The sequence below is a fragment of the Anolis sagrei genome, chromosome 3, assembly GCF_037176765.1.
Source record: "Anolis sagrei isolate rAnoSag1 chromosome 3, rAnoSag1.mat, whole genome shotgun sequence".
NCBI classification, from domain to species: Eukaryota; Metazoa; Chordata; class Lepidosauria; order Squamata; family Dactyloidae; genus Anolis; species Anolis sagrei.
The window spans coordinates 185897600-185921071 of record NC_090023.1 but is presented as its reverse complement, the minus strand read 5'-3'; the positions used below and the strand labels follow the sequence as shown (position 1 = coordinate 185921071).

Below are 23472 nucleotides of genomic sequence, written 5' to 3'. Positions count from 1 at the left end.
CGCCCACCCACTCACCCACCCACCCGCCAGTCCTATTTTTGGCAACCACCACCACCAGCCGGGGCCTCCCTCCAGAAAAGTGAAAGCCCTGGATTTTCTCCGTTGCGTCACTTGGCCACCTCCAAGCTGCGTCCTCCTTCCTTCTTTCCAGAGATGCCAGCCGCCTCCTCGGGGCTTGTTTGCTTCGCTTCTGGAGCGGGTTGGCTCCCCTGCCTCCTTCCCAGCGCCTCCTAAGCCCCTTCTGCCGGAGCGGATGGGTGGGGAAGGCGGTCCCCGGCCATCCGCGGGGATCTGAGAGAGGAGCGAGAGAGAAGAGCCTTTCCCCGTGGATGTTGCGGGGAGCCCGTGGCCTCTCCCCGCCAGGACCCAGAGGATGGGGAGTGCCAGCCCAGCCCTGCAACGAGGAGGGCTCCTCTGCCTTTTGGGCGTCCTGTTGCTGCTGAGCCGAGGCAGCCGATCGGGGAAAACAACCTGCCCGGCTTGGTGCACTTGTACCAAAGATAACGCGCTCTGCGAAAACGCCCGCTTCATCCCGCGCAGCGTGCCGCCTGATGTCACCTCCCTGTAAGGGGCTGTAAGCATTGGGATCCTTCACCATCGGGGGTTTCCCGCACCCAAGGGGTGTCTGAGGGTGCGGGGAGGAGGATGCCAAGGGACATGGATGCAAGCCACCCTCCAGAATCCCACCCCAGGGTGTTTGATGTCAGATCTCAAATGGATAGATGCCCCAGTGTGATGAAGTCCTTCCTATCCACCTCCCTGTTTTGTGTTTTCCTGGGAGATGGGGAACTTGCCACATCCCTTTCCCCCTGGGTGAGTTCTACTGGCCCTGGTCAAGGTGGCTGTCTCATAACACCAGCTTTTGCTTCTCTTTCTTTTCCAGATCCTTCGTCAGATCTGCTTTCACCAAAATCCCCGAGCGGAGTTTTGTCTTCTCCCCGTCTCTGCAACTTCTGTGAGGAAAGATTTATGTCGTTGGTTTGCTTGTGGGGGGAACCAGGGTTTGTCTGAATGTGCTCCACACAGCTGAAGGAAATCTCACATTATCTGCTTTGAACTGGGGGTATATGACTCAGATAACCAATTGCCCATCCACACAACCCAGAAGATCAAGATAGAAAATCCCATATTATTTGAGTGTGGACTCATATAACCGAGCTCAAAGCAGATATCATGAGATTTTCCACCTTGATATTCTGGGTTATATGGCTGTGTGGAAGGGCCCTGGGTCTACACTGCCATATAACCCAGTTCAGAGCAGATATTGTGGGATTTTCTCCCTCAATACTATGGGTTATATGGTTGTGTGGAAGAGCCCTCAGATAACCCAGCTCAAAGCAGATATTGTGGGATTTTCTACCTTGATATTCTGGGTAATATGGCTGTGTGGAAGGGCCCTCAGATAACCCAGCTCAAAGCAGATATGGTAGGATTTTCTGCCTCAAGGCTATGGTTGTGTGGAAGGGCCCTCAGATAACCCAGCTCAAAGCAGATATTGTGGGATTTTCTGCCTCGATACTATGGGTTATATGGCTGTGTGGAAGGGCCCTCAGATAACCCAGCTCAAAGCAGATATTGTGGGATTTTATGCCTCAATACTATGGATTATATGGCTGTGTGGAAGGGCCCTCAGATAACCCAGCTCGAAGCAGATATCATGGGATTTTTCACCGTGATATTCTGGGTTGTATGGCTGTGTGGAAGGGTGCTGAGTCTACACTGCCATGTAACTCAGTTTAAAGCAGATAGTATGGGATTTTCTGCCTGAATACTATGGGTTATATGGCTGTGTGGAAGGACCCTCAAATAACCCAGCTCAAAGCAGATATAGTAGGATTTTCTGCCTCAATACTATGGGTTATATGGCTAGGGGAAGGGCCCTGGGTCTACACTGCCATATAACCCAGTTCAAAGCAGATATTGTGGGATTTTCTGCCTCAATATTCTGGGCTATATGGCTGTGTGGAAGGGCCCTGGGTCTACACTACCATATAACTCAGTTCAAAACAGGTATTGTGGGATTTTCTGCCTCGATTTTCTGGGTTCTATGGCTGTGTAGAAGGGTCCCAAGTCATGTTTGTTTGTGTTTGTTTTGGAAGGAAGAGCTAGTCCAGCTCACTTATGTAACAAAACCTACCTGGTCTTAACGTTGAAAATAATGAAAGGTGTGTCATACCCAGCTGAGTATGGTGCTTTGGTTGTGCCGCTGCTAATTATCATAACTGATCATCATAATTGTTATCTGTATGTGTTGTCAAAGGCTTTCATGGCCGGAATCACAGGGTTGCTGTGAGTTTTCCAGGCTGTATGGCCGTACTCCAGAAGCAGTATCTCTCTAGGAGAGAATGTTTCTGGAACATGTCCACACAGCCCGGAAAACTCACAGCAACCCCTGTTATCAGTATATTTTAGGGGGCAGTATTATTTGACAGGGTTAAATTATGGTCGCGCAACCTTGTAAGAACAATGACACATTCTTGCAATGGCTTGTTCCTCCACCGCACGAATTGTACTTCAAAGATGTGAGACTTGTCGAGACTCGTCATAATTCATTTCCCAGACTTTGATTTATTTTAATACTGGTATATATTAGAGTTGTTGACTAAACAGACCAGCTCCTTTCAGGGCCTTTCCACACAGCCATATAACCCAGAACATCAAGGCAAAAAACCCCACAATATCTGCTTTGAACTGGGTTATATGGCAGTGTAGACAAACAGCCCCACCAGAGCATGGATTCACTTTAAATTCAGTTTCTGCCTCCTGCAGATTTCTGTGATTTGTAGTTTAGTGAGGCCCATAACATGCCTGACTGAGCAGTTTAAAGGTCTCTCCTTAAACTACAAGCCCCAGAATTCTGCAGGAGGCAGAAACTGGATTTAAAGTGGATCCATGCTCTAGTGTGATGAGGTCTTCAGAGCCCTTCCACACAGCCATATAACCCAGAATATCAAGGCAAAAATCCCACAATATCTGCTTTGAACTTGGTTATATGGCAGTGTAGACCCAGGGCTCTTCCACACAGCCATATAACCCAGACTATCAAGGCAGAAAATCCCACAATATCTGCTTTGAACTGTGTTATCTGAGTCCATACTGCCATATAGCAGATAATGTGGGATTTTATTCAGCTGTGTGGAAGGGCCCTCAGAGTCAAGGCATGAATTCCAAAAGGACAATAATTCTGCTAGCAAAACTCATGCCAGGCACTTAGGTAAATATTTGATGTTTCTTTACGGACAAAAGAATCTGGATTGCTCTCTTCTTCCTCCTTTAAAATAGCGGCAAGGGTAAAATGGGAAGATGGTTAATATTTTATGCAATTGGTAAAGCTGTGTCCTTTTTGGTAAATATATTTTGAATCAGAAGGGCCAGGATCAATATTTCTGGGGGCAGGGCATATGACCCCAAATAACACCTGGCCCCAAGTGATAGTTCAATAATATATCCAATAATATTTCAGGCTATTTTTTAAAAAAAGTAAAAATAAGAACTAGGGGCCCTTCCAGACAGGCCCTATATCTCAGGATCTGATCCCAGGTTTTCTCTTTATCCCAGATTATCTTGCAGTGTGGAGTCAGATAATCGTGTTTAAAGCAGAAAACCCGGGATCAGATACTGGGATATGGGGCTTATCTGGAAGGGCCCTTAGATATAAGTGCATCCTTGCATAAACAACATCATTGTTTTACTTTAATATTAAGCACTAGTCGTCCCCTGCCACACGTTGCTGTGGTCCAGTCTGTATATATATGTTTTGTGTATGTATATGTGTATATATGTGATTTTGCACATGCGTTGTAATGTATTTTTTTATTTTTTGGCTTTTTAAGTCTCTTCCGTTGTGTTTTCCAGTGTTTTCATGAGTGATGGTCATTTGTTGGCCTGATAGGTGTATTGTGTCCAAATTTGGTGTCAATTCACCCAGTGGTTTTTGAGTTATGTTAATCCCACAAACGAACATTTTTATTTATATAGACTAGCCATCACCTTCCATGCGTTGCTGTGACCCACATGGGGGTTCTGTGTGGGAGGTTTGGCCTAGTTCTGTCGGTGGGGTTCAGAATGCTCTGTGATTGTAGGTGAACTATAAATCCCAGCAACTACAACTCCCAAATGTCAAGATTCTATTTTCCCCAAACTCCACCAGTGTTCACATTTGGGCATATTGAATATTTGTGTAGAGTTTGGTCCAGATCCACCATTGTTTGAGTCCACAGTGATCTCTGGATGTAGGTAAACTACAACTCCAAAACCAAAGGACACTGCCCACCAAACCCTTCCAGTATTTTCTGTTATTCATGGGAGAATTGTGTGCCAAGTTTGGTTCAATTCCATCGTTGGTGGGGTTCAGAATGTTCTTTGATTGGAGGTGAACTGTAAATCCCAACAACTACAACTCCCAAATGAAAAAAAAGCATTTTTTTTAGTTAAGGACATACATTGGGTTGTTAGGTGTCTTGTGTCCAAATTTGGTGTCAATTCGTCCAGTGATTTCTGAGTTCTGTTAATCCCACAAACGAACCTTACATTTTTATTTATATAGATTATGTTGTGTCTGAACGTTGCATTTGTTCAATTCATATTCTGATGAACGTATGGTTGGTACAATAAGCTTTCCTCTTCTTGCCTCCTTTCCTGGGAGCTGATAAGAAGGGAATATGTACCAAGTAAGGTTTTGAATCCAGGACAAATGAGTAAATATAGTTGCCATGGAAACCTTTATGTTGTCCCTATACACATTATCCCACACGAGCATTTTCAGAAAAAGAGCATTTTTACAAAAAGGACTGGAAAAAAAATCCCTGATACATTTCCTGTACTGGCAGAAAAAAAGGTGGTTTCAGCGTTTTGGTTTGGTTGTGTGCGTTGTGTTGTTTGTGTGCCCACAAAGGGAAAGGCACATCATGAGTTTGCCATTAAGCTGCGTGACCCCTCCTGTGCTGCCATCCGGCAAATGCGGCATACAGAACATGCAAGGTGGCCCATCTCAGCAGGCTTTCCAGTGACACGGCACATTTTGTTCACGGGAAACATACTGCTTTGAGGTCCCTTTTGTAGGGGGAAAAGCAGATTGTGCATTTGAATGACATTAAAACAAGGGTTCCGTCCACCAAACAGAAACCGTGAAATTTCAGAGTCCTGTTTGCCAACAGAGAAGCACACGATTCTGATTCAGCCGCCCATGTACACACTAGAATAACACATGCCTAGAATCAATCATTTAGGATAAATGTAAACATACTGCTATCACCAATTCTTTCTATACCTCAGTGGTGGGGAACTCTGTGGCGCACTACATGTTCTAGGTCTCCAATTTCCATCAGTTTCAGTCAATAGAGCCAATAATGAGGAGACATTTATTCTTATATGGTATTAAGTTTACAGTTAGACTATTTTATATTGTTTGATGTAATTTGTTGATATGTTTCTCTGTTGGCATTGAATGCTTGACATATGTTTTGGAAACCACCATGAGTCCCCCTGGGGAGATAGGGCAGTCTATAAATAAAAAATTAATAGTAATAATAATAATAATAATAAGCATTATCATCATTATTACACTAGCTGTACCTACCATGCATTGCTGTGGCCAACCTTCCCTCCCTCTTTCTCTCCTTTCCCTCCTTCCTTCGCTTCCTCTTTCCTTCCTTCCCTTTTCTTCTTTCCTTCTCTTTCTTTCCTTCTCTCCTTCCTTCTCTACCTCTTTCTTTCCTTCCCTCTTTTTCTTTTCCTTATCTTTCTCTCCTTTCTTCTCTCTTTCCTTCCTCCCTTTGCTTTTTGCTTATATCCTTCCTTCTTTTTTGCTCCCTCTTTCTCTCTTTCCTTCCTTCATTCTCTTCCTCTTTCCTTCCTTTCTCCCTTTTTCTTTTCCTTCTCCTTTCTTCTTTCTCTATCTCTTTCCTTCCTTCATTCACTTTTTGCTTCCATCCATCTTTCTTTTTTTCCTTCTTTCCTTCCCTCTCTTTTTTCTCCTTCTTTCCCTCCTTCCTTCACTCCCTCTTTCCTTCCTTCCCTTTTTCTTTCCTTCTCTCCTTCCATCCTTCATTCTCTTCCTCTTTCCTTCCTTCATTCTCTTCCTCTTTCCTGCCTTTCTCCCTTTTTCTTTTCCTTCTCCTTTCTTTTTTCTCTATCTCTTTCCTTCCTTCCTTCACTTTTTGCTTCCATCCTTCCTTCTCTTTTTCCATCTTTCCTTCCTTCCCTTTTTTCTCCTTCTTTCCCTCCTTCCTTCACTCCCTCTTTCCTTCCTTCCTTTTTTCTTTCCTTCTCTCCTTCCTTCTTTCTCTACCTCTTTCCTTCCTTTCTCCCTTTTTCCTTTCCTTCTCCTTTCTCTCCTTTCTCCTTTCTCTACCTCGTTCCTTCCTTCCTTTGCTTTTTGCTTCCATGCTTCCCTCTTTCTCTCTCTCTCTCTTTCTTTCTTTCTTTCTTTCTTTCTTTCTCCCCTTCCTTCCCTCTCTCTTCCTCCCCCCCCCCCCCTGTATTGTCATTATCTTTTCGTCATTTAGCTTTTTGGGGTTTTTAAAGTCCTTTCTGCTGGTTTTTTTGGAGGGGGTATGAATGATGGTCACTCATTGGTCTGTTAGGCGTGTAGTGTCCACATTTTGTGTCAATTCGTCCAGTAGTTTTTGGGTTATGTTAATCCCACAAACAAACAACATTTTTATATATATAGATGAGGTATGCAGTCCAAAATCACCTGATGACGGACAGATTACCCATCCCCATTATAGCTAATGCTGTACTCTGTAATAATGTTTCTCATTAATATCCTGTTTGTTTAGAATAGATCAGCAGCTGCAATAAGTCTTCTAAATTTATTGGGTTTAAAGGCACAGGACTCCCACAAAAATGAAAAATTGAATTGTTGTTGTTTTTCTTACCTCTGAGGATACCTCTCTATCAAGCTCTAGGTCGCCCAGCATGACTTCTGCTGGAAATTATCCATAAAATCATACTGAAGGACCTGGAGAAAATGTATTAAATCAAATCCACCAATAATCCAATTTGCAAATGTCAACCTCACAAATGTGGAGGACCAATTATATTTCCATGATAATAATAATAATTATTTATTTATATTCCGCTCTTCTCTCTGAGGAGACTCAGAATTGATTGCAGTATATAAACAGACACAGGCAAATATTTATGGCCTTGTTACAATGACATGCAATGAGACACAAACACACAGACAAACGCAAAGGCTTCTCCTTTCATTTCCGGCTTTGGAGGCAGTGCTCATCTCCAACTCTGGGAGAGGTGCTCTTTCTCCATTTGCAAGTCGGGGAGTTTGCATCCATAGACACCTCCTATTCATGTGGCCGGCACGACTACTTGGAGTGTCTTTTTACCTTTTCCCACCAAAGTGATGCGTATTCATCTACTTCGCATGTTTTCAAACTGCTAGTTTGGCAGGAGTTAGGGCTAACAATGGGAGCTCACCCCATCCCGCAGATTCAAAATGCCAACCTTCAGGTCAGCAGTTCAGCAGCACAAGGGTTTAATTGAACAGTTAGATTGTTGGTCAAAGAGGAATAGCAACTGGCTCTTTTTAGATAATGATTAACATGATGGATCCCCATACTGCCTTCTGTTATTGGTCTCTTACCTCTTCAGAAGGGATAGGCGAAAAAACAAATGAAGAAGATTATTGAGACACTTTGTAAAGGATGTAGCTTGAAATCTGGCTACTGGAATTTATTTCCAATATAATAAGTTGCAGCCCTCAGCAAGTTGGCGTGCTCCTTTTATTTCCAGTCAATGCCGTTAATGTGGAAAGTGCCAGCTTAGGGAAAGCCAATGTGGAATTCATGGAAGAGAAGGGAGGTAATGCAACACGGAACATAGCAAATCATGACTGTTAAGCTTTGTATTCGGTAGCACTCTCTTTTTATCTGTTGTTGGTGTTGTTGTTGTTATATCCCATCACATCAACTTTGACTCATGGCAATCTGATGAATGAGATATTTCCAGGAACCTTGGTCATCAATAACCCAGCTCAGTTCTTGTAAATACAAAGCCATGCCTTCCTTGATGGTGTCAATCCCTCTGTAATGCAGTCATCCTCTTTTCTTACTGGCTTTGTTTATGGGATTTTCATATGCACCATAAAATCCCTGAGTCCATAAATCTCATGATCCAGATATAATCATTCACATGGGGGGGGGGGGGGGGTCTGATTATTTGCCTTGACTTGCTGTCTTGGCCCAGTAGCTCTATTGTCCTCAAAGCTCCCTTTCCAAACCAGCCTTTCCCCTCCTACTCCATCCAACATTCATCTGTCACAACGGCTTCTGAAGGAACTTCTCAGTGGAACATGGAAATGAATAACATACGCGTTTCTTGATTTTGGGCCATTGCTCAAATTATGTTTTTATTAACTGCTTTTCCACCTCAAAGCACATTATTTGGACTTCCACTCACATTACTCTGCGTTACTGAGCTAACGGGAGTTGCAATCCAAAAATGTGGAGGGTACCAACTTAGAGAAGGATGTTGCATGGAAGTAATTCTATGTAACATCCTCTGCTCTCATGCCCAAACCTATTGGGTTTGCCCTCTTTATATTCATATTCTATCTCTTCCCTGGTGGCCTTGACTGCATACATATCTGTAACAATGTAATAATTGTTCGTTTTTTAAAACAATAATAAAGAGCACATGAAACGTATAGATCAGGGGTCCTCAAACTAAGGCCCAAGGGCCGGATACGGCCCTCCGAGGTCATTTACCCAGCCCTCGCTCAGGGTCAACCTAAGTCTGAAATTACTTGAAAGCACACAACCAGGGGCGGCTCAACCCATTATGAAAAGTAAGCATTTGTAGTATTGTTGATTTTGCCTAGGGGCGCTCTTGAGGCAATCTTGGGGGAAAATAGACCTTGGCATATGCGAGTTGTACTTACTGGGATGTATAGTTCACCTGCAATCAAAGAGCATTCTGAACTCCACCAATGACCAAATGTGGCACACAGAACTCCCACGACGAACAGAAAATATATATCAGTGATTGATTTGGGGGGGGGGGGGGCAAAATACTGTTTGCTTACCATTGAAAATTACTTAGGGCTGCCTCTGCACAGAACAACAACAACAACAACATCAGCAATCCTATCTCATCAGCCAAAAGCAGGCCCACACTTCCCATTGAAATACTAATAAGTTTATATTTGTTATAATTGTTCTTCATTTTAATTATTGTATTGTTTTAAAGTGTTTTTTTGCACTACAAATAAGATACGTTCAGTGTGTATAGAAATTCATTCATCCTTTTTCCAAATTACAATCCGGCCCTCCAACATTTTGAGGGACTGTGACCTGGCCCTCTGTTTAAAAAGTTTGAGGACCCCTGGTATAGATAACCATGTCTTCAGATCCTGCATAAATATATCTAAAATAGTGTTGTTTGATAACTAGCCACAGAATAAGAATTTTACTACCATTGCTGGGGTAGTAGGTGAGCCACTATCGTTTCCCTCTCAGCTGTTGTAAAAGAATAATCTCAGAGACTGAGATCATCTGGAGAGGCCCTGCTCTCGGTCCCACCTCCTTCATAGGTGTGGTTGGTGGGGGAGAGAGACAGGGCTTTCTCAGTGGTGGCTCCTCAGCTGAGGAACTCCCTCTCCAGGGATATAAGATCAGCCCCTTCCATCCTTTTAAAAAAATATTTTTAATATTTTATCATGATTTAATACATTTGTTATACATTGTTTGTTTTAGAGCAGATACATATTATTTGATACAACCTGCCATACTTTTAGCATCTAGTGTCATTTTTCTGCTTATACATATTGTGTATCTCTCACCGCTGTGCTCCCCTCCCCCCTCCCAAGCCACAGCTTTTACATATCATCTGTCCAAAATTTCAATTCTTCTTGTGGAGGTAACTTTCCTTCTTTATTTTTTAATCCTTTTTCAATAAATTTTCTCCATACATAATCAAAATAACTTTGTTTCCATATACCTCTTCTAACTTTCAATATAGATGTCAGCTTATCATTTATTGCCAATTTCCATACTTCCTAGTACCACTCCTCAATTTGTATATTTATTTCTCTTTTCCAGTTCCTTGCTATACGCAGTCTTGCTATTGTTAATAAATTTGTTATAGCTTCTTTATCCTCTTTTTCAATTGTTTATTATTATATAACGATAATAAAGCTATACTATGACTTCTTTCTATTTTAATATTCATTTTATCTTCTATTTCTCTAAATACTTTCCACCAAAAATTATTTACATATTTACATTGCCACCACATATGTATATATATTCCTGATTCTTGACATCCAGCCCCTTCCCTCCTGACCTTCAGAAAAAAGGTGAAAACATGATCAAGTCTTTGGCAACTAATACAGTGCAATAGATGGATTTGGATTTATGTGTAACTGTTACTGGTATGGCCTGACCTTGATTGTGGATAATGTGATTTTATAGCTGTAAGTGGTAATGTCTATATTTTAATTGCTTTTAATCTTGTTTAGATTTTTAGTTGAATGTTTATTTATTTGTTGAATTGTTTTAAGGCATTGCATTATTGCCTCTGCTGTAAGCTGCCTTGAGTCCCCTTTGGGGTCGAGAAAGGCGGGATGTAAATATAACAAACAAACAAACAAACAAACAAATAAAACAACTGATCTTTAAGGTCCTGTTCTACCAAAAAAGTATCACAAATTTTCACAATTGCTCCTCAATTGGACAAAATAAAATTAGGGTCCCTTGTCTGCCTGGTAGAATTACTGTTGAGAAAAATAAAGACGAAAGCTCCCAGTTTTTGTAGATTACATGGCTGTAAGCTATTGAATATGTGGTCCTCTATATTTTGTTATCCCATTACCACTCACCAGATAATGGGAATCAAAGTTCAACAAAACATGGCCATGGTAGTCCACACCTTAGTCACATCCATGGGTAGATTGCTAACTAGAGCGCCGTATCGTGATGACTTCCATGCTGCAGCAGTTTTACTGGTTTCCAGTCCGCTTCCGGGCTAAATACAAAGTGCTGGTCGTTACCTATAAAGCCCTAAATGGTTCAGGTCCCGGCTATTTGTCTAATTGCATCTCCCTATACAAACCACCCCGTGCACTACGGTTAGCAGAGGAGGCCCTCCTCTTGGTCCCACCCCGTCACAAGCTCAGTTGGTGGGAACGAGAGAAGGGGCCTTCTCCGTGATTACTTCCCATCTCTGGAAATAAAAACGGCCCCCACCCTCCTCTCCTTAAAGAAACTTCTGAAAACACACTTATGCACTTTAGCTTATGGAAAGGAGGAGGATTAGGACATTTTAACCCACTGGAACATTAGCTAACCCACTTGTATTTTATGGCTGCTATGATACATCTTGAATGAATACTGTTGTTAGCCATTTTAAAGACATTTTAATGTAATTGCATCATAATTGCTGTTAGAGTATATGTTGTAATGTTTTACTCATGTTTTAGTTTACTATGTCTTATTGGATTGTTTTTTTTATTATTTTCATCTCAGTGCTTAATTCTCTGTTGTAAGTTTACTGTTGTTTCTGTGCATTATCTTGTATTATTTTGGTGTGCTTGTATTCATTTGAGGTATTGAATGTTTGCCTTTTGTTTTGTGTCTGTAAATCACCCTGAGTCCCTTTCAGGAGATAAATAATATAGTTATTATTATTATTGACACAAAAGCACAGTATGTCACAGCAAACGAGATCTATATGCTGGATTTTGTATCACAAAATCGCAAGTCGAACACTTCCCAAGCGTCTAGGACTGTGTGATGATGCGCGCAGATCCAAGTAAGGTGGCATTTTGCAGTTGACAGATCATGATTTTGTCGATGTTTATTGTTATTGTTGTTGTTGTTGTTGTTGTTGTTACAAGATCTGGAGAGTCAGATGTCCCTCACCATTGGAACAGGGGAGGTTTTTGATTATCCAAGGGTCCTTCCACATGGCCATATCTCAAGGCAGAAAATCCTACAATATCTGCTTTGAACTGGGTTTTCTGAGTCCACACTGCCATATATCCCAGTTCAAAACAGAAAATGTGGGATTTTATTCAGCTGTGTGGAAGGGGCCTAAGTAACAATAGCATCATCCTAGAATACAGGGTTTTTTCCAGGGCACATTTCCAGATACTGGAGAGCGTGGCAAAATTTTACTGCTTTATTGAACTATTTCCCAGAGTTCCAAAGAACCTATATCCATTTACATGCTGAGGAATCCAAACTCTAATCTAATATTGTATAGCAGTTCTTCACTTGGGATGTTCTTGTGCACAGAATACAATCTTTGAGCTTGACAATCCCTCTTCTCAAAAGAAAAGATTTCTGATATGTTTACTCTAAAAGCCATATCTCACATTACTTTTCTCTCCACCATTTCTTTCTACAGATTATTTACGGCAAACAATTTTGACGTCATTAGTGGCGATGCTTTCATAGGCCTTCCTCATCTAGAATATTTGTGAGTTGATTTTTTTTTTACGATCCAGGGTTTGTGGGAAGGGCTTTACTGTCAGATATATAGACATTTGACCAAGCTGCATTTATGACCTATTAACAGGTTTATAGAGAACAACAACATCAAGTCACTTTCAAACACGTCTTTCCGAGGACTGAAGTCTTTGATTCACCTGTAAGTAAAAGCACCAGGGATCATCTTTTCTTCTAGCCATGTTTGCAAACGGTACAATCCTCTACATGTTACTCAAAAGTAAGTCCCATTGAATTCAATTTGATTTCCTGATGGGTAAGTGTATACAGGATTGCAACCTCATTGATATATTTTGATTGTTGTTAACCAATAAAAACCCTTTTAGCTGATTACCTGTCTAGCCATTAATTGATTGATTCCATTTTTAGACAAGCAATTTTTTTAAAGTATCCTAGTTGTGTTTGAAGAATAACGGCAATATAAACAGCCCAGATCCGAGGAAGCATAAAGCAAGTTTTGTATTTCCACCAAGAACATTTTAGCTGGGGTTGGTAGTTGATTAAATGTCCTTTGACCAGTATCTGGCCACTTGGAGTGCCTCTGGTGTTGCTGCAAGGAGGTCCTCTATTGTGCATGTAGAAGGGCTCAGGTTGCATTGCAGCAGGTGGTCAGTGGTTTGCTCTTTTCCACACTCGCATGTTGTGGATTCCACTTTGTAGCACCATTTCTTAAGATTGGCTCTGCATCTTGTGGTGCCAGAGTTCAGTCTGTTCAGTGCCTTCCAAGTCGCCCAGTTTTTTGTGTGCCCAGGAGGGAGTCTCTCATTTGGTATCAGCCACTGATTGAGGTTCTGGGTTTAATCCTGCCACTTTTGGACTCTCGCTTGCTGAGGTGTTCCAGCGAGTGTCTCTGTAGATCTTAGAAAACTATTTCTTGATTTGAGTCGTTGACGTGCTGGCTGATACCCAAACAAGGAATGAGCTGGAGATGTCACTGCCTTGGTCCTTTCACTATTGGCTGCTACTTCCCAGCAGATGTCAGGTGGTGCAATATTGGCTGAACAGTGTAATTTCTCCAGTGGTGTAGGGCGCAGACATCCCATGATAATGCGGCATGTCTTATTAAGAGCCACATCTACTGTTTTAGCGTGGTGAGATGTGTTCCACACTGGGCATGCATACTCAGCAGCAGAGTAGCATAGCGCAAGGGCAGATGTCTTCACTGTGTCTGGTTGTGATCCCCAGGTTGTGCCAGTCAGCTTTTGTATGATATTGTTTCTAGCGCCCACCTTTTGCTTGATATTCAGGCAGTGCTTCTTGTAGGTCAGAGCATGGTCCAGAGTGATTCCCAGGTATTTGGGTGCGCTGCAATGCTCCAGTAGGATTCCTTCCCAGGTAATCCTCAGACTCGAGATGCTTGTCTGTTCTTAAGGTGAAAAGCACATGTCTGTGATGTTGTAAGAAAAGTATTCTGAAAAATAATTTTATAAATTTACGCAGGTTATTTGCTATCAAAGTATTTTTAATTTTCTCCAATTGACAAAAAACAAAATAATGGTCTGTCAGTACTAAAGATGAACCTCTTTTGTTTTCCTCCAGGAGTCTTGCAAACAATAATCTCCAAACGCTCCCCAAAGATATATTCAAAGGATTGGATTCATTAACGAACGTGTGAGAAAACTATTTAATATTTTCATTATGGTTTGAAGGACCAGAGATAATTGCTCAGTAGTAATTCATATATCAAAGAAGGGTGACACACAGTTCATGGGCTACCCAGTTATACTAGAACACAAAATAAAGTCCAGTGAGAACTATCTAAACAAGAAAGCGATTGTCAGTTCTCACTGGACTGCATTTTTCATGTTTGTTTATGGAGATGCATGTTGGAAATACAGTAGCAACCTTCTCAAGCTCCACTAGTTGTTTTTTATGTATATAATTTATTACTGTATTGTATGTGTGTGTTGGTTTGCAATTTTACCTTACCTATTTGTTGCGGGAGGGGCTGCAGACAATGTGATCAGAACTGGGCTTATTCAGGACTCAGACTCCATTTTTAGAAGTCAGTGTGTGTTTGCATCAGACTTCAATGTAGCAACAGTATGCTTAGAGTCAACCAGTGGTTCTCAACCTGGGGTCCCCAGATGTTTTTGGCCTTCAACTCGCAGAAATCCTAACAGCTTGTAAACTGGCTGGGATTTCTGGGAGTTGTAGGCCAAAAACATCTGGGGACCCCAGGTTGAGAACCACGGGACTAGACAGAGACTCTATTAGACTCCCAAAACAAAGAGATGCTTTGGACTATGGACTATTGATTCTAAGGAAGATGCCCTTTGTTACCTACACAGAGAAACTACTTAAATTCTATTGTAACTGGATTAATAAGCAAAACACCTGTAAGCTGAATACATGAAGTTTTGTGAGTAAACCAGATATGTTACTTTTAAAGAAGACTACTTTATTTTGTCTCTTGAAAGCATGATTTAAAGGCAAATATATTTTACGGGTGAGTAGATGTTTTTGAGCAACTAAAGGAACCCATCTGAAATTGCTGAATATATGCATGTTTGTGTCCAGTGGTTTTCCAAAAAAGGTTATGAATCCCATTTCCCAAATGGTTATAGAGATTCACTTTTTCCAAAAATGTACTATGACAATATTTGAAAATACTATTTGTAAAGTATGAATTTGCCTGAATACTGAGATCCTCAGGACCGGTCCTTCTTTCACAGATATGGTTAATGGAAATAGACAATAGGACCTTCTAGACTTGGCACCCTCTTCCTTGAGAAGCCAGAATAGTCCCCTCCTTGTTGTCATTATGTTAGAATCATATACTGTTAAAGGTGTAGAACTGATTCCTTTTTTTAAAAATGTGCCATTTTAAAATGTACTCTTTTAATTTTTTTTATATCTTTAGTTGTTGGCTTTATGTTGTTCAAACATTGTCCAGAGTCCCTATTCAAATTCTATTTCAATGTGATATTTTGTACACACTGTAATCATTTTAATTTGTAACCCATCTTCCGTCCCGATCTTGGTCGGGGATATAAATAAAGTTAATGATGATAATACGTACTTCTGCCAGTTTTGGTGTTCCTCCATCATCCCTTTAGTTTCTCAATTCCATCTTTGTTGGCAAGGAAAAACTGAGGTCAATGTTAACAAGTGTACTGGTGTCAGAATATCGAAAACACAGCCAAGTTATTTTGGCACTGGAGAGAGAAAATCCTTCAAGCACCTCTTTTTTTTGGCAATGAAGACACAATAGCAACAAATGAAATAACTAATGATGTCATGATACAGCATCTACATCCTGGGTTGTCTTCTTCACTCTGTCTAATGATTGGGCCTACCCCACTTTCAGATTGCCATTCGTTCAGTCCAGAAAATGGCAATCTACATGTCAATTGGGGTACCAGGGTAATGGTGGTGCAGCGGGTTAAACTGCTGAGCTGCTGAACTTGCTGACCAAAAGGTCAGCAGTTCGAATCTGCGTGACGGGGTGAGCTCCCATTGTTAACCCCAGCTTCTGCCAACCTAGCACTTCAGAAACATGCAAATAACTTCATGTTTCAATGAAGTTACATATTTATTTTGATGTTGTGTTTTTAATTTATTTGATAGCCATCTTTCAATTTATGCAAATTGGGTTTTTGCAGTTGTTCATGCCCGTGTATGTAAAATAGTCAGAAAGCTCTAGTCATAAGAGAGTACTTTGCTGCCTGCTCCCATTCTTATGTGTTTTTTTTAATTGATGTGATATCACGATGTATTTGGACATACTCTGAAACTCTCTTGATCATGAAGATATATTTAAGATAGATTTCTTGCCTTGTAAGGAATTTCTCCCCTAAAAAAGATACATTGGGATTTATTTTATTTTATTTTGCATTTGATTGGGGGGGGGGGGGGAGAAGTAGCTGATGATACTATTGCTGTTATCTAGATGGAAACAGTTCTAGTTAGGAATAGTTTACATGGATTTTCCTTTGAAAATGTCTTAAACTCGAGTGAATGGTAAAGTATGTTATACTTATTTTGTACAAGTTGCCATCTGCATACAGATCTAGACATGTTTCATTATTCCTGAATGTATATTTTCAATTATATATATAATTGTGTCAAATAATTAACAAAAAATAAAGGAAAAAAACAAAAATAAAAACATGCAAATATGAGTAGATAAATAGGTACTGCTCTGGTGGGAAGGTAACGGTGCCCCATGCAGTCATGCTGGCCACATGACCTAGGAGGCATCTATGAACAATGCCGGCTCTTCGGCTTAGAAATGGAGATGTGCCCCACCCCGCAGAATTGTACTCAATGTCAAGGGGAAACTTTTACCTTACATGTCAAAAGCACTTGTACTTCACTAACACCCTTTCTCTTCTCCCTCCAGGGATCTTAGGGGGAATGCATTCAAATGTGATTGCAAACTGAAGTGGCTGGTTGCATGGGTGAGCAGAACAAATGCCACAATAGAAGATATATATTGCGAAAGTCCACCAGAATATAAGAAACGCAAGATCAATACCATTTCTCCCAGTGAATTTGATTGCATTATTACAGGTAAATCTTTCCAATATTTTCTGTAAAAAGTACAGTTATTCAAACACATTTGATTTATAGCACTAACAATGATGATGAATTTCTTTGAAGTTGTACAATTTTGCAAGTTGCCAGGATTAGGAAATTTGCTTTATTCAGAGTCTCAAAAGTTACTTTAAAAAAATAATCACTCAAATACCCTAGACAGCAGGCCTTTCCACACAGCCCTATATCCCAGAATATCAAGGCAGAAAATCCCACCATATCTTGAGTGTGGACTCAGATAACCCAGTTCAAGGCAGATATTGTGGGATTTTCTGGCTTGATATTCTGGGATATAGGGCTGTGTGGAAGGGCCCAGCATTAGCCATTGGCTGGGAAATCTAGAAGTAGTTCAAAAATATAACCTTTCTAGCCTCTACCTACTGCAGAGTCACTGTTTCTCAGTCTAGCCCAATATTGCCTACTTTCACTGGCAGAAGCCAGGGCCAGAGAAGCAGATGGCGGAAACAGAAGAACGGCCTGCCTCAGGGGAGCGTGCTTGCTCCATCCATGTTCAACATCTACACAAATGACCAGCCACTGCCAGAAGGGACAGAGAGTTTCATCTATGCTGACGATCGTGCCATTACTGCTCAAGCAGGGAGCTTTGAGATGGTAGAACAGAAGCTCTCCAAAGCTCTAGGTGCTCTTACTGCCTATTACAGGGAAAACCATCTGATCCCTAATCCATCTAAAACACAGACATGCGCCTGTCACCTTAAGAACAGACAAGCATCCCGAGCTCTGAGGATTACCTGGGAAGGAATCCCACTGGAGCATTGCAGCGCACCCAAATACCTGGGAGTCACTTTGGACCGTGCTCTGACCTACAAGAAGCACTGCCTGAACATCAAACAAAAAGTGGGCGCTAGAAACAACATCATACGAAAGCTGACTGGCACAACCTGGGGATCACAACCAGACACAGTGAAGACATCTGCCCTTGCGCTATGCTACTCTGCTGCTGAGTATGCATGCCCAGTGTGGAACACATCTCATCACACTAAAACAGTGGATGTGGCTCTTAATGAGACATGCCGCATTATCACGGGGTGTCTGCGCCCCACACCACTGGAGAAATTACACTGCTTAGCCGGTATTGCACCACCTGACATCCGCTGGGAAGTAGCAGCCAATAGTGAAAGGACCAAGGCAGAGACATCTCCAGCTCATCCCCTGTTTGGGTATCAGCCAGCATGTCAACGACTTAAATCAAGACATAGTTTTCTTAGAACTACAGAGACACTCGCTGGAACACCCCAGCAAGCGAGAGTCCAAAAGTGGCAGGCCCAAACCCAGCACCTCAATTCATGGGTGATACCAGATGAGAGACTCCCCCCTGGGCACTCAGAAGACTGGGCGACTTGGAAGGCGCTGAACAGATTGCGCTCTGGCACCACGAGATGCAGAGCCAATCTTAAGAAATGGGGCTACAGGGTGGAATCCTCGGCATGCGAGTGCGGAGAAGAACAAACCACTGACCACCTGCTGCAATGCACCCTGAGCCCTGCCACATGCACGATGGAGGACCTTCTTGCGGCAACCCCAGAGGCACTCCAAGTGGCCAGATACTGGTCAAAGGACATTTAACCAAATACCAAATTTACAAAATCTGTGTGGTTTTTTTTTCTTTTTTTTCTTTCTCTTTTTAATCTCTGTGTTTGTTTTGCTCTGTTAGAATTGTAAAACAATGGTTGCTAATGACACGATAAATAAATAAATAAATAAATAAAATAACTGGCAGGAGCAATTTAATGTATTGTCGAAGGCTTTCATGGCTGGAATCACTGGGTTGTTGTAGGTTTTTTCGGGCTATATGGCCATGGTCTAGAGGCATTCTCTCCTGACGTTTCGCCTGCATCTATGGCAAGCATCCTCAGAGGTAGTGAGGTCTGTTGGAACAGACTATGAGGAGGTCCAACAGACCTCACTACCTCTGAGGATGCTTGCCATAGATGCAGGCGAAACATCAGGAGAGAATGCCTCTAGACCATGGCCATATAGCCCAAAAAAACCTACAACAACCCAGGAGCAATTTATATCACAAAGGGCCCTTCGACACAGCCATATAACCAAAGAATATCAAGACAGAAAATCTCACAATATCTGCTTTGCACTGGGTTTTCTGAGTCCATACTGCCATATGTTCCAGTTCAAAGCATTTTATTCAGTTTTGTGGAAGGGACCTTAATAGTACTTGACTCTTTTGACAGGATGCTTCTACACTGTAGAATGAATGCACTTTGTCACCACTTTAATTGTCATGACTTAGGGCCCGTAATACCAGTGGCCAACATTTCTGTTTCCTGATAAAGACTTTGAACTTAGGGCTTTAAGAAGCCTATCACTTGGAGCAAGCTGTAATTTCAGAAAATATTATAGAGTCCTCTAGTTTTATTTTTAAGGACAACATTGCATGCATGTGTTTATTTCATTGTATCATTTAGAGCAGAGCTTCTTCAACTTTTTCTACTTGTGACTTCTTTCCACCTGTGAAAGTTTTAGGTGACTCTAGATATATAAAATAGTTATATAAACCAAATGTTTATTGATAATAAATTAGCAAGCCTTGCTAAACAGACTGATTTGTGACCCCTTTTAGAATTGGGCCCTATAGTTTAAGAACCAATGGTTTAGAGCAGGGGTCCTCAAACTAAGGCCCAGGGGCCGAATACGGCCCTCCAGGGTCATTTACACGGCCCTCGCTCAGGGCCAACCTAACTCTGAAACAACTTGAAAACACACAACAACAACAACAACAACAACAACAACAATGCTATCTCATCAGCCAAAAGCTGGCACACACTTCCCATTGAAATACTAATAAGCTTATATTTGTTAAAATTATTCATTTTAATTCTTGTATTGTTTTTAGTTGTTCTTTGCACTACAAATAAGGTATGTGCAGTGTGCATAGGAATTCATTCATGTTTTTTTCAAATTATAATGTGGCCCTTCAACAGTTTGAGGGACTTTGACCTGGCCCTCTGTTTAAAAAGTTTGAGGACCCCTGGTTTAAAGTGTATGTTGCTTGATCTCTATTATATGACATTTACCAGTTAAGAGATGTAAAGAATATCTACAGTTTTTTCCTAATCTTGGAGAGAAAGTTTTTTGATACACTGTAAAAAATTGCACGTTGGTTGGAATCCCTTTTAGGGTTTGTGTATACATAGTTAATCCTGTCCCAATCTCCACAACCAACAATTACCAGAAAGCAGCTGCAGTGAGTAACAGAGGTCTGTTCCCCTGTCAGTCAGGAAGCAGCTGAGGCTTCAATTTCCTTCTTATGAATCTTTGGTTCAAGAGATTGAATCATGACCTTATCGCACTTGCCCATAATGCCAAAAACTATTTGCATGAGGAGTGGTTAGGAATGTCAGCCAGCTGTTTTCAGATCCAAAGACGAACAGACCCTTGTCAAACGCAATTGCTGCTTCCTAGTAATTGCAGTTTGAGGGGCTTTCACTTTCCCTAAATATGAAACAGTCTTGAGTGTATAATTCTTCCTTATATATTGAAAAGCATCAAACAGGACTTGGGTCTTCATTTCTATGATTGTTTTTGTGTTTTATGAAAAATATAACATTTTCCCACAAAGATTTCTTTATGCAATGTATTTATTGCCTAGAGGCTCCAGAGGTACAGCGGGTTAAATAGCTGAACTGCTGAACTTGGTGACTAAAAGGTTTAAATCCAGGGAGCGGGGTAAGCTCTCACTGTTAGCCCTAGCTTCTGCCAATCTAGCAGTTTGAAAATATGCAAATGCAAGTAGATCAATAGGTACTGCTCCGGTGGGAAAGTAACAGCGCGCCATGTGGCCTGCCAACCACATGAGGCATCTATGGACAATGTTGTCTCTTTGCCTGAGAAATGGAGATGAGCATCACTCCCCTATTTATTGTCTTGAGATGATACTATCTCACTTTCAGGCAATAACATTTTCTTAGCAAACCAATGAGACATTATCATACTATACTCATGTTATTCTTGAAAATAGGCTAATGAGGAACTTCTTAGGTGTTATACAGCCAGAATAAATGTACTTGGTACTTGCTTTCAAATAAAAATAATCAACTTCTATTTTGAATTATAGTCTAATGAACAGGAGACAGAGATTGTTGAAAGTGTATAGTCTGTGAAGGAGTTACATGCTTTAAAGTGCATTTAAAATGAATGAATGCTATCTTTTGATATGTGCTTTTTTCCAGAATTTGTTGTCTTTCGAAAACTTCCATATCAGTCCCTCTCTGTGGAGAGTTTCTCATACCTGAATGATGAATATGTGGTCATCGCCCAGCCTTTTATTGGAAAATGTATCTTTCTTCAATGGGATCACGTGGAAGGGACTTTTAGGAATTTTGACAATATTACAGGTATGAATAACTGAGCTATATGAAAGGTCTGCTATCTGATGTTTATACCAGTTAATAATATTATGTTTATTCCCTTTCTTGTGCAGGGATTTCAGTGGTTGTCTGCAAGCCTGTTATTGTTGATAATCGCCTATATATCATCGTCGCCCAACTGTTTGGTGGATCCCATATCTACAAAAGAGATATTCATGCAAATAAATTTATCAAAATTCAAGATATTGAGATTCTCAAAATCAGAAAGCCCAATGACATCGAAACATTCTCAATTGCAGATGACACGTACTTTGCTATAGCAGACAGTTCAAAAGCCGGCATCACCACTGTTTACAAATGGAATGGGAATGGGTTTTATTCAGACCAGTCTTTGCATGAGTGGTACAGAGATACAGACGTGGAATATTTTGAAATATCTGGGAAACCCCACTTGATCCTGTCAAGCAGTTCTCAGCACCCTGTGATATATCAGTGGAGCAAAGGGACAAGCAACTTCATGGATCCTGTTGATATTCCAGATATGGAAGATGTTTATGCTGTTAAGCACTTCAAAGTGAAGGAGGATATTTATGTTTGTTTAACAAGATTCATTGGAGATTCCAAGGTGATGAAATGGGGAGGATCCAAATTTCTGGATTTACAAAGGATGCCATCCAGGGGCTCAATGGTATTCCAACCCCTTCAGATAAAGAATTACCAATATGCCATTCTTGGAAGTGATTATTCTTTTACTCAAGTCTATTTTTGGGATGTAGGAAAAGCCAAGTTTGTGAAGTTTCAAGAATTAAATATTCAAGCGCCAAGATCTTTCACGCATGTCTTTGTTGACAAAAAAGATTTTCTTTTTGCATCAAGCTTTAAAGGGAACACAATGATTTATAAACATATCATAGTTGACTTAAGTGCGTGACGTACACACAATCCACACATACACATATAAACAAACACACACAGAATGTGGAGTCTGTTGTGAAACTTCCTCCACCAATCATGTGGACTTAATGAACTTGGTGCATGACAACGATTCTCTTTACTTCCAGTCTACGGAATGCCTTTAACAGTCGAGATTGCTAGAATTACGTATCTTCATCCATAAATGTCGAGTCTAGTGCTGTTGAAAATTGCATTTTTAAGCAAGACAGATTACATTGTTAATTATTATTTGAAACCACTATGTAAATATGCAGTGAAACTCCATCTGTTTTAGGTGGGGAGAGGGAAACGATAAGATGTAATTTTCCATAACATACCTATTTGAAAACTGCCAAATAAAAATGTTTACATTTTCTTTCATACTCCTAAAAGTATTATTTATTAGTCATAATTGTTGTCTATACTTTTGCTCTAATCTGACAGTTTCCTAGTGACGTGAAGATCCAAGAGCAGAGTGCCATTGGCCAGCCCAATGGAGAAATAGCCCATTGGGTAGGCACATGGGGCACCCACTCCTGGAAGGATACATATTTATTATTTATTTATTTACGGCATTTATATGCCGCCCTTCTCACCCAAAGGGGACTCAGAGTGGCTTACAAGATATATTTTCATACAATATATTATATTATTAGCATAGTACAATATCAGTATTATATATTACTATATTTCACTATACCATTATATTGTAATATTATTAGTAATATTACATGTAATGTAAATATATAATTATATAATTGTATTATTGCTAGTATTGTATTACATTATAATATTATAAATATATGTATATACAATATACTATATTATATTATTAGTAAAGAAAAGATGTAACTGCCTTCTGCTCCCCTCTGTCTTCACTCTGACCAGAGTAGCAGTTGGTGTCAGAGGGGGAACGGGTCTCCCAACTGATGATATAGGCAGAAGACAAGATGGAACTGTCTTCTGCTCCCCTCTATCTTCTAAATGTATTTAGACCTTAAATAGGAAAAAGACAGATAAAAACCTAGAAGTAGGTGGCCTATGGTGACACTTGGCTTCACCTTTGGTGACTTCACTTCCTACCCTGTGAACCCAGTGACTTTTGAGCCACCAACAGACCCATGGCTATTGGAGAAGTGATGTCTTCCATGACTCACACCAGAAAAAGCTGGAGTTTGTTTGTG

The 23472-nt window shown here is 40.8% G+C and overlaps 1 protein-coding gene across 2 annotated transcripts; it reads left to right on the top strand.

The window, feature by feature from the left end:
• Nucleotides 1–22664, top strand: LGI1 (leucine rich glioma inactivated 1). 2 transcript variants are annotated; one of them, XM_060788508.2, is made up of 8 exons: nt 1–564; nt 884–955; nt 12370–12441; nt 12541–12612; nt 14010–14081; nt 16816–16985; nt 21218–21382; nt 21469–22664. In XM_060788508.2, exons 1-8 carry the CDS (start codon nt 374–376, stop codon nt 22284–22286), a joined length of 1632 nt encoding a protein of 543 aa, XP_060644491.2. In that variant the 5' UTR covers nt 1–373; the 3' UTR covers nt 22287–22664. The 2 variants fall into 2 exon arrangements, with proteins under 2 accessions (XP_060644491.2, XP_060644492.2); XM_060788509.2 differs by having other exon boundaries at nt 466–574.
• The last annotated feature ends 808 nt before the right edge of the window (nt 22665–23472 follow it).

Bases quoted from the DNA above. Each gene is read 5' to 3' on its own strand.
- LGI1 (XM_060788508.2), top strand. From the start codon at position 374: ATGGGGAGTGCCAGCCCAGCCCTGCAACGAGGAGGGCTCCTCTGCCTT. The intron at 14,082-16,815 runs GTGAGAAAACTA...TTCTCCCTCCAG, and splicing joins TTGGATTCATTAACGAACGT to GGATCTTAGGGGGAATGCAT. The intron at 16,986-21,217 runs GTAAATCTTTCC...GCTTTTTTCCAG, and splicing joins ATTTGATTGCATTATTACAG to AATTTGTTGTCTTTCGAAAA.